This window comes from Brachyhypopomus gauderio, chromosome 11 (genome assembly GCF_052324685.1).
Source record: "Brachyhypopomus gauderio isolate BG-103 chromosome 11, BGAUD_0.2, whole genome shotgun sequence".
Classification (NCBI taxonomy): Eukaryota; Metazoa; Chordata; class Actinopteri; order Gymnotiformes; family Hypopomidae; genus Brachyhypopomus; species Brachyhypopomus gauderio.
Genome location: NC_135221.1, coordinates 10,757,065 through 10,770,378, shown reverse-complemented (window position 1 = coordinate 10,770,378; position 13,314 = coordinate 10,757,065). Strand labels below are relative to the sequence as shown.

The following is a 13,314-nucleotide window of genomic DNA, read 5'->3' as shown; positions in this document are numbered from 1 at the left end:
CTGCAGGTCTCTCCTCAAACTATTTCTAAATAGTGCCCCCTTCGATTTTTTTCAAAAGGGGTGCGAGATGCTGGCAATTGAATAAATTGAATAATTAATGGTCAATTGTATGGCTGTCTCATAAAGATGTCTTTAAATAAACCTTACGAAATTGTGCATAGCGGGGCAGTATGATTTAATGATGTCTTTCATCTGCTGAAATTTGAATGAGAAAGTTTGTTAAATGCAACACTTGTGCAGTTTTAACATGACATTATTGCCAAGTATATTGACATATATTTTTGTAATAGCCTGGATGCAAACTACAATAGGCTACACATCATAGTGCAAGATATCAAGTATGAACGATTTTGAAATATCATTAAAACATTAAGGGATAAAAGTATTTTTGTATATCTTATTTATGTTCAGAAAAAGAGTCCAACACTTTTTTAATCTTAGGCAGCAGGCCACGCTCGGTCAAGTAAGAAACCGAAAACATCGGATTAATATGCTTTGTGAACACTAGTAAAATTTCGATTCGGTGCGTTTTTGTGATTATTAAATGTATTTTCCGCCGAATTTATGAACTGGCTAACATTAATCAGCAGTAAGTGTGAATTTCCTAGTGTCCCTAGACTAGGAAAAGACTTGCCAAACTTTGAAGCGTGCCTAGCCCGGGGGTCTATGTACTCTAGTGAGTTGGGGTAGTCGTTTCTTTTCATTTTCCTTCAGAGGTTTATCTTAAAGTGCGCTCGGTGCTCGCCGGACAGACAGCAGCAGCGCCGCTCGCGTGGCCGGGCGACGCTCGAGCGCTCTGATTGGTCGGCGGTGATTACAGGCACGCTTCACAGGGCCAACAAACAACGCGCATAAATTATGCTAATGAGATAGTCGTGCGGCACGGGGCAGACCTGATGCGACCCATTCATTCATCCTCCACAAAATGCCGAAGCGAGGGGGGCACCGCCATTGTTTTATCAGGGTATATAAGGTAACTGAGGCCAGTCGTGTGCCAGGCTCACTGGCTCACGCGAGCTGATTGAAGAGCGAGAGCAGGACGGACGCGTGCCTTCAACTTCAACACGAACTATCTTCAGGACTTTGGCCCCAGAAGACTTTCTGATTCTTGCCTTACCTTCTAAACTCACAAAAGGTATGTACGCCACATGATATACAAATAGTCCCAAAATAAGCACTGTTCAATATGAACTATATTCCTATAACGTTTATTTAATGATGGATTATTATAGTGTTCTGTGTTTATTTGCTCAGGCAAGCATCACTGCGCCTGCGATGGACACCGTGTACTTGGACATCGACAGCTCAAGCTGTGACTACTCCTATAGTCACACAGACGATGAGGACTCGCATAGCAGCATCCACGCCGCCTCCCCGGCGTCCTCGTTCGGCAAGCCCGAATCCCCCGCCAGCAGTCTGCAGGACACTGCCTCCGACCTCCAGCAGAAGAAGAAACGCAGGGGGCGGGCGAGGAACGAAGCCACTATTCACGTGATGAAGAAAAACCGCCGCATGAAGGCGAACGACCGCGAGAGGAACAGGATGCACAATCTCAACGACGCGCTGGACACTCTCAGGAGCGTGTTACCTGCTTTCCCAGACGACACAAAGCTTACCAAAATCGAGACTTTGCGCTTCGCCCACAACTACATTTGGGCACTCTCTGAAACTATTCGCATTGCAGACCAACGCCAGAAGAAATCAAGAGACACCTCAAAAGACCTACCGGGACTAGGCTGCATAGCAGACGTGCCCAGCCCGGGCAGTGACGCTTGTTCTTGGGTCTCAAGCGCGTCTTCTTCAGCATCTTCTCCATCATACTGCACTTCGAACCCCGGCAGCCCAGCTGCAATGGATGACTATGGATTTATGCAGAGAGACGTTTACAGCTTCCATAACTTTCTCCCTGGCATCTATTAATCAAGTAGTCAAATATTGTTGCGTTTGTAGCTAAAATATTTAGACTAATAAGGGAGATGTCTTTCTGTTACCCTTTTTAGCGCACATACAGCGTATTCACTGTTTGCCTTAACTGCTGTTCAGTTCACAGATGAGAATATTCTTATTTTCATACGTTTTGTATTATTGGATTTGGTGTTCCCATACACTTGCACTTTTACCCCAGCATATTCCATTCTTCCAATCTTGATCTCAGTCCCTGATAGAGGAGATTATATTTCGAATGAAGAAGACAGATTTGCTTTAGTCGGCTGAGGTGAAAAGTCAATTTTACAATTTGTAAAGCGATAGAGCAGAAGAACTAGCGTGAAAATTCAGTTTCAACGCTATGACAATAGACTAAAAGGCTATCAAAAGACAAGTATCTGGCCTTATGCATTATGTATTTTGACCCCAGGAAACTGTTCTGTCCCGTGTGCAGAAAGACCCTTTGCATACTAGGGAATTGTTTCTACTGTTACTTATTTTTTTAGGTTATTTATTCAACCCATTGCTTGCATATGATATTGTATTTTTAATGTATATAAAGAGATTTATTCTATTATGTATTTACGTCAAAGTATAAGTCTGTTTGCAAACCATTTTGTACGAATAAATATTATTGTTTTTTAAATTTCTTTGTAAGTTTTGCATCGTTGTAGGTGCTATCTTTTCATCCACAAACATTTTTGGCCTCACTGCAAATCAATCAAACACAAAGTGACATGGTCATAATTATTATCGCTCCTGGAGCGTCAGTCCGAGTCCCTCGTGTCCACCGGAACAAAGGGGAGCCTATGACGCGTTCAAATAACGGTCATGGCGTTCAGCAGCAGGTGATCTATGCTAGTTTAAGCGTCTCTTCATCTGTCGACCAAAATGATCTCACCTTATTTTAAGGGGCTTTACTGAAAACTAAACGTTTTGAACTACCAACAATAAACAATGTTTATCTCTATACTGATGTAGACGAACGACATTATTTTACTGTTATTCAGAGAAGTGTAAACAGAATTTAAAAGTCACTTTCAAAGGTGTATAACTGGGTTATGGTACTTTTATTGTCCAGATAAAATGTATTTGATGTGACTTGGCATAATCTTTCAAACAAAACTCAAGTTTAAAGTTAAAATAAACTTTATTCTAACATTGTTTATAATACTGCATACATATACGCATACAAATTCACTCTATTTGTATTTTAAGATTTAAAATTATAATAAATAATAGGTTTTTAGAACATTGCAGGACATCTCTGCGGAGGTTCTCAATGGGGCATTGTGAACCTGGCTCTGCTGATGTCTAAGGGGGTTCGGGTTAAATCCTCTATTTGAGTGTTCCGCATGAGGTCCAGCTAAGGCTCTTGTGTCTGCACGTGTCGGGGATAGACAAGTATAATAACGCGTGCTCAAAGCCTACGCGAAAGGCACATGCCAGCTAGCATGAGGATAAAAGGGAGAACAGTGCTTGCAGAGGCTCAGATCCAACTTTGAACCATCGGTCTATTTCACAGCACTGTGGCACCGAGGCAGCATTATGAAACTATAGAATGGCACAGTTCACAAAGCCAGTAGAAGGACGCTGGCACCGTGGTAATCATACCACCTGTTGTGTTTCTTTCCCGTGATTTTCCACGTATCTCAGCGGTGCGGTATAGAACCGTGTGCTCAGTGAATAGGTCCATGCCTCTTTGTTCTCAGGCATAGAGGCATAACCAGATTGGCAGCAGAAATTGAGTCCACTGCTAACTTGCATGGTGAGCTTGCACCTGCAATCACATTACTGCTAGTTCAGTAACCTACACTCATTAGAACATGACAGAGACCTATGAATAGGCCCTACAAGCCAACATGACATATTGCTGAAAGGCTGATAAACACACAGCATTAAGCCACACATTTGATAAGGGGTGTGATGTTTCTGTAATCATTTCTACAGTGGAAATGTTTTGATGGTAGTAACCACATTGCTTCTTTAGAAAACGCATCTCTCAAGAAATTTGCAAATGTAAAATTAGTAAAAGTGATTAGCTATTTTAAATATTCTTCTTCTCTTGATATAATCTTATTTCTAATTCTCATTTCTGTGTGTTCTGAGATAAATTAAATGCCTTCAGCTGAGAGTCGTAACACTGCCACTGTTCCTGCCCCCATCCCTTTGGGGCTGAAAGCAAGTATCAGTTCGGCAAGACTCACACAGGTCATAGGTCAGTCAGGGGCAGGACTCCCCTCACCTCCCAAGGAGATAGCCTCCTATGTCAATGGGCATAAAAACATCAAAACACCCTTCATGTTCATACAGCCATGAGTGTAGCTATAGCCCCGCCCCCAAGACAAGAAGCAGACAAATCAAAAGACCTGTTTAGACTTGACCTACTTTTTTATAACTAAATATTTCTGTAATTTTTGTTGTTATTTTAAATATTTTTAGGGTCTGTCAGGAATGTAACAGTGGATGGATGAGTATACGGGAGAACAACACTACAGTAAAAACATTTTGAATTTTGAAAGGAAGAAAATTGGTACATCTAAATGATTGTGAAATTATCAAGATACGCAAGACAGCAGTATGCAGACCTTCCTCTCGCTGCTGCGCTTAAGATGCAGGGGTCAGCACTTGGAGAGGAAACAGTCTCTGCTGCTGAGAGAAGAGTGACAATGGACAGAAGATGGTTGAGCCCTCTCAGTCAAGACATTCAGTGAAACACAAGGAAGCAGAAAATTCTTTATACAGTAATGGTTTATTAATGATAGAAGGTAGGCCGGTTGGGGCAGGAAATTACAAAAAAATGAAAATATAAGGGCAGGTCAAGAGGTCACTACACATCACATGTAACAAGTAACAAAAAAATTAATCGCAAAAAAAATTGATTCTGATTCTGACAATCTGATGACTGAGTGTAGTCTTTGACTATTGTGTAAATCATTGCATTCCAAGGCTACTGTAAGAGGCAATTCAATTCTCAACTGATCTTAGACCAATTGGCAATGGTCATGAATTGTTTTTTTAACTTAACTGCTCAGACCTAGTCTAATGGCATATAAGAGATGTGTGCTAAATAACACAGACGTGTGCTAAGTTACAGAGATGTGTGCTAAATAACAGAGATGTGTGCTAGATAACAGAGATGTGTGCTAAATAACACAGGTACTAACTAGCTGATATAAACTAAAATAACAATATTAACAACACAACAAAAATGAATCTGTAGGTTTCAGTGTATATTTTCAGATAATAATAATTATACATTTTGGTAATTAAAATTTATAACAAAAGTTATGAATAAACATGAAATAGATAGGCTACTTGAATCAAACCAAGCAATCTAGCTTGAGCCAAAGAATATAAAAGAAATAAAAAATTACTACTGAATAGAGTGACCGAAAATGCAGAAAGGATAGCATAGTAATACATAATTTCACATTCAATGTTTAAATGTTTAAGATGCAAGAGTGATTTGAATAATTGAATCTACATTATGGACATTACGTTGAAAACAAGGAAATAATAAATCTAATTTTGCAAAATATATAATTGAAATGTGTGGTTTATTACTTTGTAAAATAAGTCACATTTGTACAGTATGGGCCTGATTATACTTTCATCCTGGCTAGGATTCCAGTGGTGAATATCCTATTTTATCAAAGATTTGTACAGCTTGTTAACACTTTAATATGCAGGACAGACTAATTATTCAATATGTAATCAGTAAAACAGTCCAGGATCACAATCCTCAATCATGTACATAACTTTCTTATCAGTTGAATTACAGTTATTGAATGATTTATAGTTACTAAATAATATTCTTTAAGATTAAAAATTAAATGAGAAGGCAGCAATTTACGAAGTTAATGCATAGCAATGGGAGGCAAAGTTTCTCTCTTTTGTGAAGATGCTGGCTTATAGCATGACTTTGTTTTTGATTAAAGGAAAAAACGATACCTACATGCACATCCAGCAGGGAGGCGCTGAGTTCTAGCAGCACAGACACACCTGTAAGGCCATATGTATTCTCAAGATCACACACTGGGCTTTATTAAGGCACAAAGACAATGTTTTGATTCCCAGTGTGTTTTTAATTAATATGATATCTGCTCCCGTGGGATGTAAAAAGGAGTTCATTACAGTTTATTAACATCATTTATTTATTTGTTATTGTTATACTGCCTTCTGCCAATTGATATTTCTTTGTTTTGGATGGCAAGAGTGACAGTGACCTGCAAATAACTGATTGTGAATAACTGAATAACCGATTGGGTTTTGTGTGAATCCTGGAGATGTGAGCCTAATTCTCTGGCCTTATCCCAAACAGGGATTAGCAGATGAGTGCTGACAACTCCCAGGTTTTGCCCTGTGCACAAGCACCTTCAGAGAGGTGCAATCCTTCCCCTTAGCACCCAAACAGAAGGGCTCACACCTTGATTCCCTTGGAGACCTGAAAGAGCCTGTGACAGAAGTGTGGGGTGATTAGGGTGACTAATGATCTGTTTGGGAAATAGAGGCTTATTTTGAATGTAATTGGGTATAGGACAAACACAGCCTATTCAGCACTGCCCCAGCAATTTACTGCCCAGAAAGCATTAAAAATAACCTGTTGCTTTTATAAAAGAACATTTTTTGAATAGTAAATTGTGCAGGAGGACAATACTGTTTAAAGGGGCAGAACTAATCTGTACTGTTTAAAGGGGCATCACATTGCCACATTTTTTTCAGAAATCCTCTATAACATTCAAACTACATTCTGTAACATTACAGAGGGATTTAATCTATGCTTCAAGAGGGCTCAATAGAAGGGTATTGATCACATTGTAAATTCCTTAACATTGTTCTCAATTTGTAAGCCCACTTTAAATTCTTTGTCTGATAGAACTAAAGCCTCCCTCAACTGGGGCTCCTGCTTTAGAACCCTCCTACAGTCTGTTTTACGATAGAGCAAAAGGTTTTTTTTTGTGTGCGCTCTCCTGCATGCCGAGGAATCAGTGTGCCAGGAATGTCCGTAGAAAAAAAATGTCTTGGACCTCTTCACTGTGAAGAGAAGTACTTCCTCCTCCATGGCCTGTTCTGTGCCATGAGCCTCGCTCCAATCTGCATTCTCCAGTCAGGCATCCATTGTCCTTTCTGGCTGTGTATATGAAGGTGGAAATGAGCCAATTAGTAGTTTACACCTTGTTTGGAACTGAAGGTGTTTCCTCATGGATACTTCGTAATGTGGATTTGGCCTAAAGCACACCACCCTTTTTCCAAGTTGACACAAGTGTTTGGTATGGTAATATGAGCGGGTCAACCCCTTTGATTTGCAAACAAATACAAAAACAAAAATAGTATACATTTGGAGCTAAATACTGGCTACCATTACAGCTGTTTTCATCCAAAGAGCTCAAAATGTAAAATGTATGACTCTGTAACTACTAAAGAGGGGTTACAGAAGCTAAGAGCACTACCAGAAGTCCACATTAGATAAATTGGATAAATCGTGATCCTTTTAAATACTTTGGAAGACGGAGAGCTGAAAAGGGGAAAATCCTTTACGTAGCACTTCACTGAACACAGTGATTTGATTATGTGTATGCGGGGCTTCAGTGACACCGTAATGCATTGCTCTGCTAGCTGCATCAGTGGTTTAGACATTCGAGAAGCACATCCACCTGTACTGAAAGAGAGACAGTGAGTGCAGATGTTCCTGTGTGGCAGATTAAGCATATGTCACCCATAACCTGAGGAAGAGGCCTGTCCTCCGGTTCGAGACTTTAAAAGTCCACTTTAGAGCAAGAGGCAGACAAAAACACAGAGGGCGACTGCCTCAGGGCTGCCTGTTCCAAGTGGCTGCCTGCAGTATGTAAAGATACCTTGTCTTCATTTGTAATGGAAAGCCTCATACACACCTACAGCCATTTTCCACTTCCACACACGCACACGCGCACGCGTGCACACACACACACACACACACACACACACACACACACACACACACACACACACACACATACACACACATGATTGTTGTATAATTTCCCATTCCTTGTTTATTCCTAGTACAAATTTCTGTGGTATGAGAGTACCAGCAGGCCAAGTGGTTGATGTCTTTTCCTCAGCACTATATGCTCTGGTCTACTCGGCAGTGACACACTCCCTAACCTGAAGCTCACATATGGACAAACTGCAGTCAAAGACTCAGATTAATCTGATCACAGCGCTCCCTCTCTGTGTTTGACATGCTTGAGATGAACACCCCCCCCCTTCCCGATAGTGCCTTTAAAGTGGCTCGTAGCAGGTTACAAGGGCTGTGGAGCATGTTAAGTGGCGTCTCATTAGGCTGGAGTGGGGAGCAGAGCATGGCTGCTCGCCGAGGTGGAGCAGACTCTACCTGGAGTGCTACGCACTGTCACCTCCACCCAGCAACCCCCCCCACACACACACACACACCTAGCCCCACCTTTCTACGAGGCCAGGGGGAACGCGCAGATGTCCCAGCGCTCGTGGTGGGAGGAGAGTGTCAATCAAAAGGGTAGCCATGCAACTGCCCGTACGCACGCTACGTGGACTTTGATTCCCCCGGTAAATAGATGGCTTCTTCTCCACCCCACTCCCCACTCACCAGGCAGTTCCTTGGAGACTGCTGATAAAAATCAAGGAAATTCAATCCATTCCAGCGCTTTGGATAAACAGATGTGATTTTTCTCCTCTCTGTGCAACACAAGATAACCTTTTCCCCCCTGTCTCCCCATATCCTAGTGGCTCTGCACCTGTACTGACCCTCCTGGCAACAAGACTGACGGCATGGCTTCCTCATGCCCTGCTCTCCAGTGACCTGTAATTACAGACAGATAAATATCCACTTGATTGATTTCATGGCAAGGAAAAGACCTACTTGATTAGATCAGATCAAGTGCTCACTAATAAATTAGATCGCTTCTAAATTTAATGTGATGTCAAGCACAAAGCTTTACAAGTGCCATTATCTTCAAGATTTTCACAATCTGTTCAGTGAACTTGATGAAAATTTTCATAAAATTAGCAATTAACCTGGAAATGATTCATTCTGTAGATGATGGCTGTGCTTAAACAGATCAGAAATGGGGTTGTGGTGTAAATGGAATAAGTTTTGATGGAATACCAAACAGTTTGTTTGCTATGTTTAATTATAGCAAGTTGTTAAATAGTTGTTTATGCCTAGGGTTTGTTTATATTATTGTCTATAGACAATGTGCAGCAGTACATTATGCTGTTTGTAAGAAGCAGGTTGTGTAGTCTGTGAATAAGGTCTGGGTACATGTGAATGATACAGTAATAATTTATGTTTATAGGACTAGACTCTGTTTGTAACTGTATTTGCCAACAGTAGCGCTGGTGCAGAGGGTCTGCTATAGCATGTGCATGCTGCCTGCCCATCCTCAAAGGAACCATTGCTGTTTTACTGTCTAGGTCAGCGTTGGGGCCAGGCCATGGCTTTTTTATGAGAACTTAATCAGGGCATTGGAGGTCAAGCCCTCCTCCTTGTCTTCAACAATTACCATGAAATTCTTAATGTCCACACAGCCGAGGGGTCCCCCAATTTCGGGGTGTCATCCAGAGGGCGACGGCTCTGGCTGTGCGTCTCTCTCTCTCTCTGGGCCCTCACGCCTCCGCCCACCACGTTCGCTCCCAGCGAGGACGCAGGCAGGCCACGCCTGAACCCATGACCCCTGCAGACTCTGCGGAATAGCAATTTCCAGGGCAGTAAAAACAACCATGGCAACGGGGACCCTGCCTGAAGCTTCAGATTCTTGGTAGCCTCAAAAAGCTGAAATTTGAAATCTAATAATTCAGTAAGCAAAATGTATTATGTGTTGCATCAAAGCATGTATAAAGATAAACAATAATACAGCAAAGAGAAAGAAATTGCACTTTTTAATAAAATTTCCATCTGTGCACTAATATATGCAGATCACAGAGAAATTATTTAAATCGTTTAACTGTATGGCAGATATAGCTGTTTTGTTTATTTCAAATGCTGCATTTTTCCTTCATTCATCATCTCTTTTCTTTTTTTTTTGCAGCTTCAACTCAACAATCAGTACAATGATAAATACTATTTTCAACTTTATATAATACCTCTGAATGCCTCCTATTCATGTCTCTTTTAGTTTTTGAAAGTTTTTTTGTTTAAATTTACCATGAAGAAAAGTATAAATCAGACATTTCGGCCGGCCTGCTGCACGGCCAAACAATGCCTTGTGGAGAGGAGAAGAAGAGGGTAACGCCATAATGTAAAATAGTTAAAAGCTTATTAGAGCCATTGAAAGGCAGCGTGATTTCCACTTTGTTTCAGAACACCCTGAGCTCAGCCTTTCATGTGATTGTGAAGGGGGCAATTCAAATCTCTTTGGGTCCATATGAATGAGGGCCTCTTAAAGCTCTTTTATAAGCCAGCAAATTCCCCACAGGCGTATGCCCTTTAGCTCCATTACTGATTTACCAAAAGCATTCATCTCCAGCCTTCTGCTTCTCCTCTCCCCATTGTTCTGCCCAGTTAGCCCAGCACCTGACAACTCTAGCACCAGGCTTCTCGGAGTTAAAAAGTGCAGGCCCTAAAAAACAGAGAATATTGCTGTATATCTCTTTACACCTTCACTCAATCTCACATTTTTACACGAGTTAAATAGAATGAAGCTGTGAGGTGATGTGACTCGAATCCCTTCACCCAGGGTGTGTAACGCTGTGCAATGTTAACAGAAATAGTGGAATGAGGCGGACCTTTCTCTGGACAAAAAGGGGAGGCCTGATCCTATTCTTTCTTTTCGCCCAGAGAAAGAAGTGAAAAAATTCCAAGTGGGCCCATTGGCTCTATACTTAGATTAATTAGGCCTGCTTTAAGAGCTATTCAGCCCAGTTCTAAAATGGGGGTCCAAGTTACATTATGTAAAGTTTTCGAAGTGATTTGCATTTGTTTGTGTGTCTGAGGGTAGTGTTGAGAAGCACTCAGAGAGAAAAAACTAAAAACAAAGAACAGAGAAAATATTCTTTTAATGGCTTTTACAATACTCTCATCTGTTTTTCTTTCTCGTTGAAGTTAACAGCTCTCCAGAAATGTGAATGCTTTGAAAAAAAACTGAATGCACAGTAAAGCACTAAATCAACCTTCAGTCTAGTTTTCAGACACACATGTAATGTTTCATGCAAACTTAAGCTTAATTTTTGTGTACATGTATAGATATAATACTCAATCATAAATTAATGAACATGCTTTTCTATTGGTTTATGAAAGATCAATCCAGCAAGGTTATGTAGGAGCTGTAAGTAAAATCTTTAGACTTTAGTGACAATATTTTCTGAGAATTTGTTGAAGTAGCAGCATAATGTATAATAATGAAATGTGAAGCCTGCAAAATATAGAGATTAAAAAAATACTTTTTTTTCTTGTCAGTCGTCCTTAGAATTCCAGTAAGCTCAGTTGCAAATCTTTTTGGTATGCACATCATTTAATGCATGCCAGAAATGTAATGGAATATAACATGTGATAAATAAATAACCATTAACATAATAATTACTATAAATGTCTTTTACAGATTTCTGTCTAAACAGAACAGTGACTGTGTCTGCAGGTCACTTGCCTTCCACAAACAGTACTATACTACTATAATAACATTATGTATTTTGATATTTTGACTAGTAATACATTTAAATCTTAGTTAATAAAAATAAGTCTCATAAGCACTTCACCAATTGGGTGTGCTGGTACCTACTGTTAATCAGCATGATGCATCAAATTAAATAATCTAAAATATTTAATCTCTGCATTTCTATAAGTAAAAGGTGTGCAAAACCTCAGAATGTAGCTAAAAATGTATTGCCCATCATAATCTAACAGTACTAGATCAGGAGTGGAGGCAGACCAGGAGATCTCATCCAGCGTGAGTTCTCCTTCTGCGTGTGTGCTGGTACACGGCTGGCACGTGAAGCAACATGGGGTTTAGGCACGCCGGCCCAAGAAGGGCCTCTCGGCCTGGAGAGAGACAACAGAGGGGCCATGCGCGGCTCCGGGGGCAGGGGAGGGGGTGTTGCGATGCAGGGAGGGCCATCCTGCCCCGTAACAAAGCGCCATGGCTGAGTGTTAGTAAGGGGATTGTGCTGCCAAGGCTGCTTAATACCAAGGAACGATTAAGAACACAAAGGAGCGGGATGAAGCGGCGTAAAAGGGAGCCGTGTGTCCCAGATCACATAAGGGTCTTAGAGCTGGGGGTTTGGATTAAAGCCCCCAGTGAAAGTGTCTGGGACAGCGTAAGACCAGGCAGCCTCCTTTAATTGCATTTTGCATTCAGCCATGTCTGTGCTGGCGACGAACGGCACGCTGGTCAGTACGTGCCAGCAAAAGGTTAAACCAAAGCTAAGAGGACATGGAACGCAGTTTTTTTCTCTCTCACCACCTCACTCATGAATGAACCAGCATTTGGATTTGGAACTTTCCCCCTGGTACATACTTGTAACTGTGTGTCCCAGTGCTGTCTGAGATTGGGTGGTAATTTGCATTGGTACATAATGGGAAGTGTGTAACACCTGCCTCCGCTGAGATCCTCTCTCGAAATCTCTGAAGGTCAACACAGCCACCAGTGGTTCTGATACTTTTTAAATAGATCAGCATTAGCATATGCACAGTTTGAAAATATCTTTTAGAGTTTTCCACTGTGGGTTGCATTCTAAATTTGCATTGAAATCTACTTTTAAATCAAAAAAAATTACAATAATAAGATAAATATAGGTAAGACAAAAAAGCCCCTGCACGATGATTTTTCATGTTTTCTTGGATTCAAAATGAAACCAAAAATTGAAGCACAAATATAGCATTACTATTTCTGTTTACTGTCAGTTACCTATCGGTGCATTTACAAGTACAATCTACATGCAGTCACTTAACTAAATCTGTCAAATTTGATTGATTTGGGAGTATTAACAAATTGTCTCATCAGAAATCACTTAGTAACCATACTACTTATTAACCCCATCTATGTTTGCTTCTTGGCGGGTAGTTCTTGATGTGGTGGCCTGTTTTTTCAGTGGGAGGGAGGGCAACAGGGTCTGGCTGTCTCATGTCACTAAGCAACATACCTGTCAATCACGCAGCTGCTTGTTCTGAGTGGCTGCAAGTGTTAAGAGGTGCTTGACCACTGGGTAGCTAGTAGATTGTAATACAAGTAATATGACTGTAGATGGACTTTAGATGCAGCTGTCATATTTCTGTCATTGTTCATCTTTACATGAAATAATGGAGTGGTGTTCAAAATTGTGAGGTTAAATGAATAACCTAAATTATAAAGTTTCAAAATGGGCCATGAAAGCATCACTAAAGATCCAGTACGACACAGTAGGAAAACCCGTATGAAGTGTATGAAGAGGCTACCA

The 13,314-nt window shown here is 40.8% G+C and overlaps 1 protein-coding gene across 1 annotated transcript; it reads left to right on the top strand.

The window, feature by feature from the left end:
• Positions 1–1,007: 1,007 nt before the first annotated feature.
• neurog1 (neurogenin 1) lies at positions 1,008–2,446 on the top strand. The gene is made up of 2 exons (XM_077022949.1): positions 1,008–1,135; positions 1,255–2,446. Exon 2 carries the CDS (start codon positions 1,276–1,278, stop codon positions 1,918–1,920), a length of 645 nt encoding a protein of 214 aa, XP_076879064.1. The 5' UTR covers positions 1,008–1,135; positions 1,255–1,275; the 3' UTR covers positions 1,921–2,446.
• Positions 2,447–13,314: the final 10,868 nt, after the last annotated feature.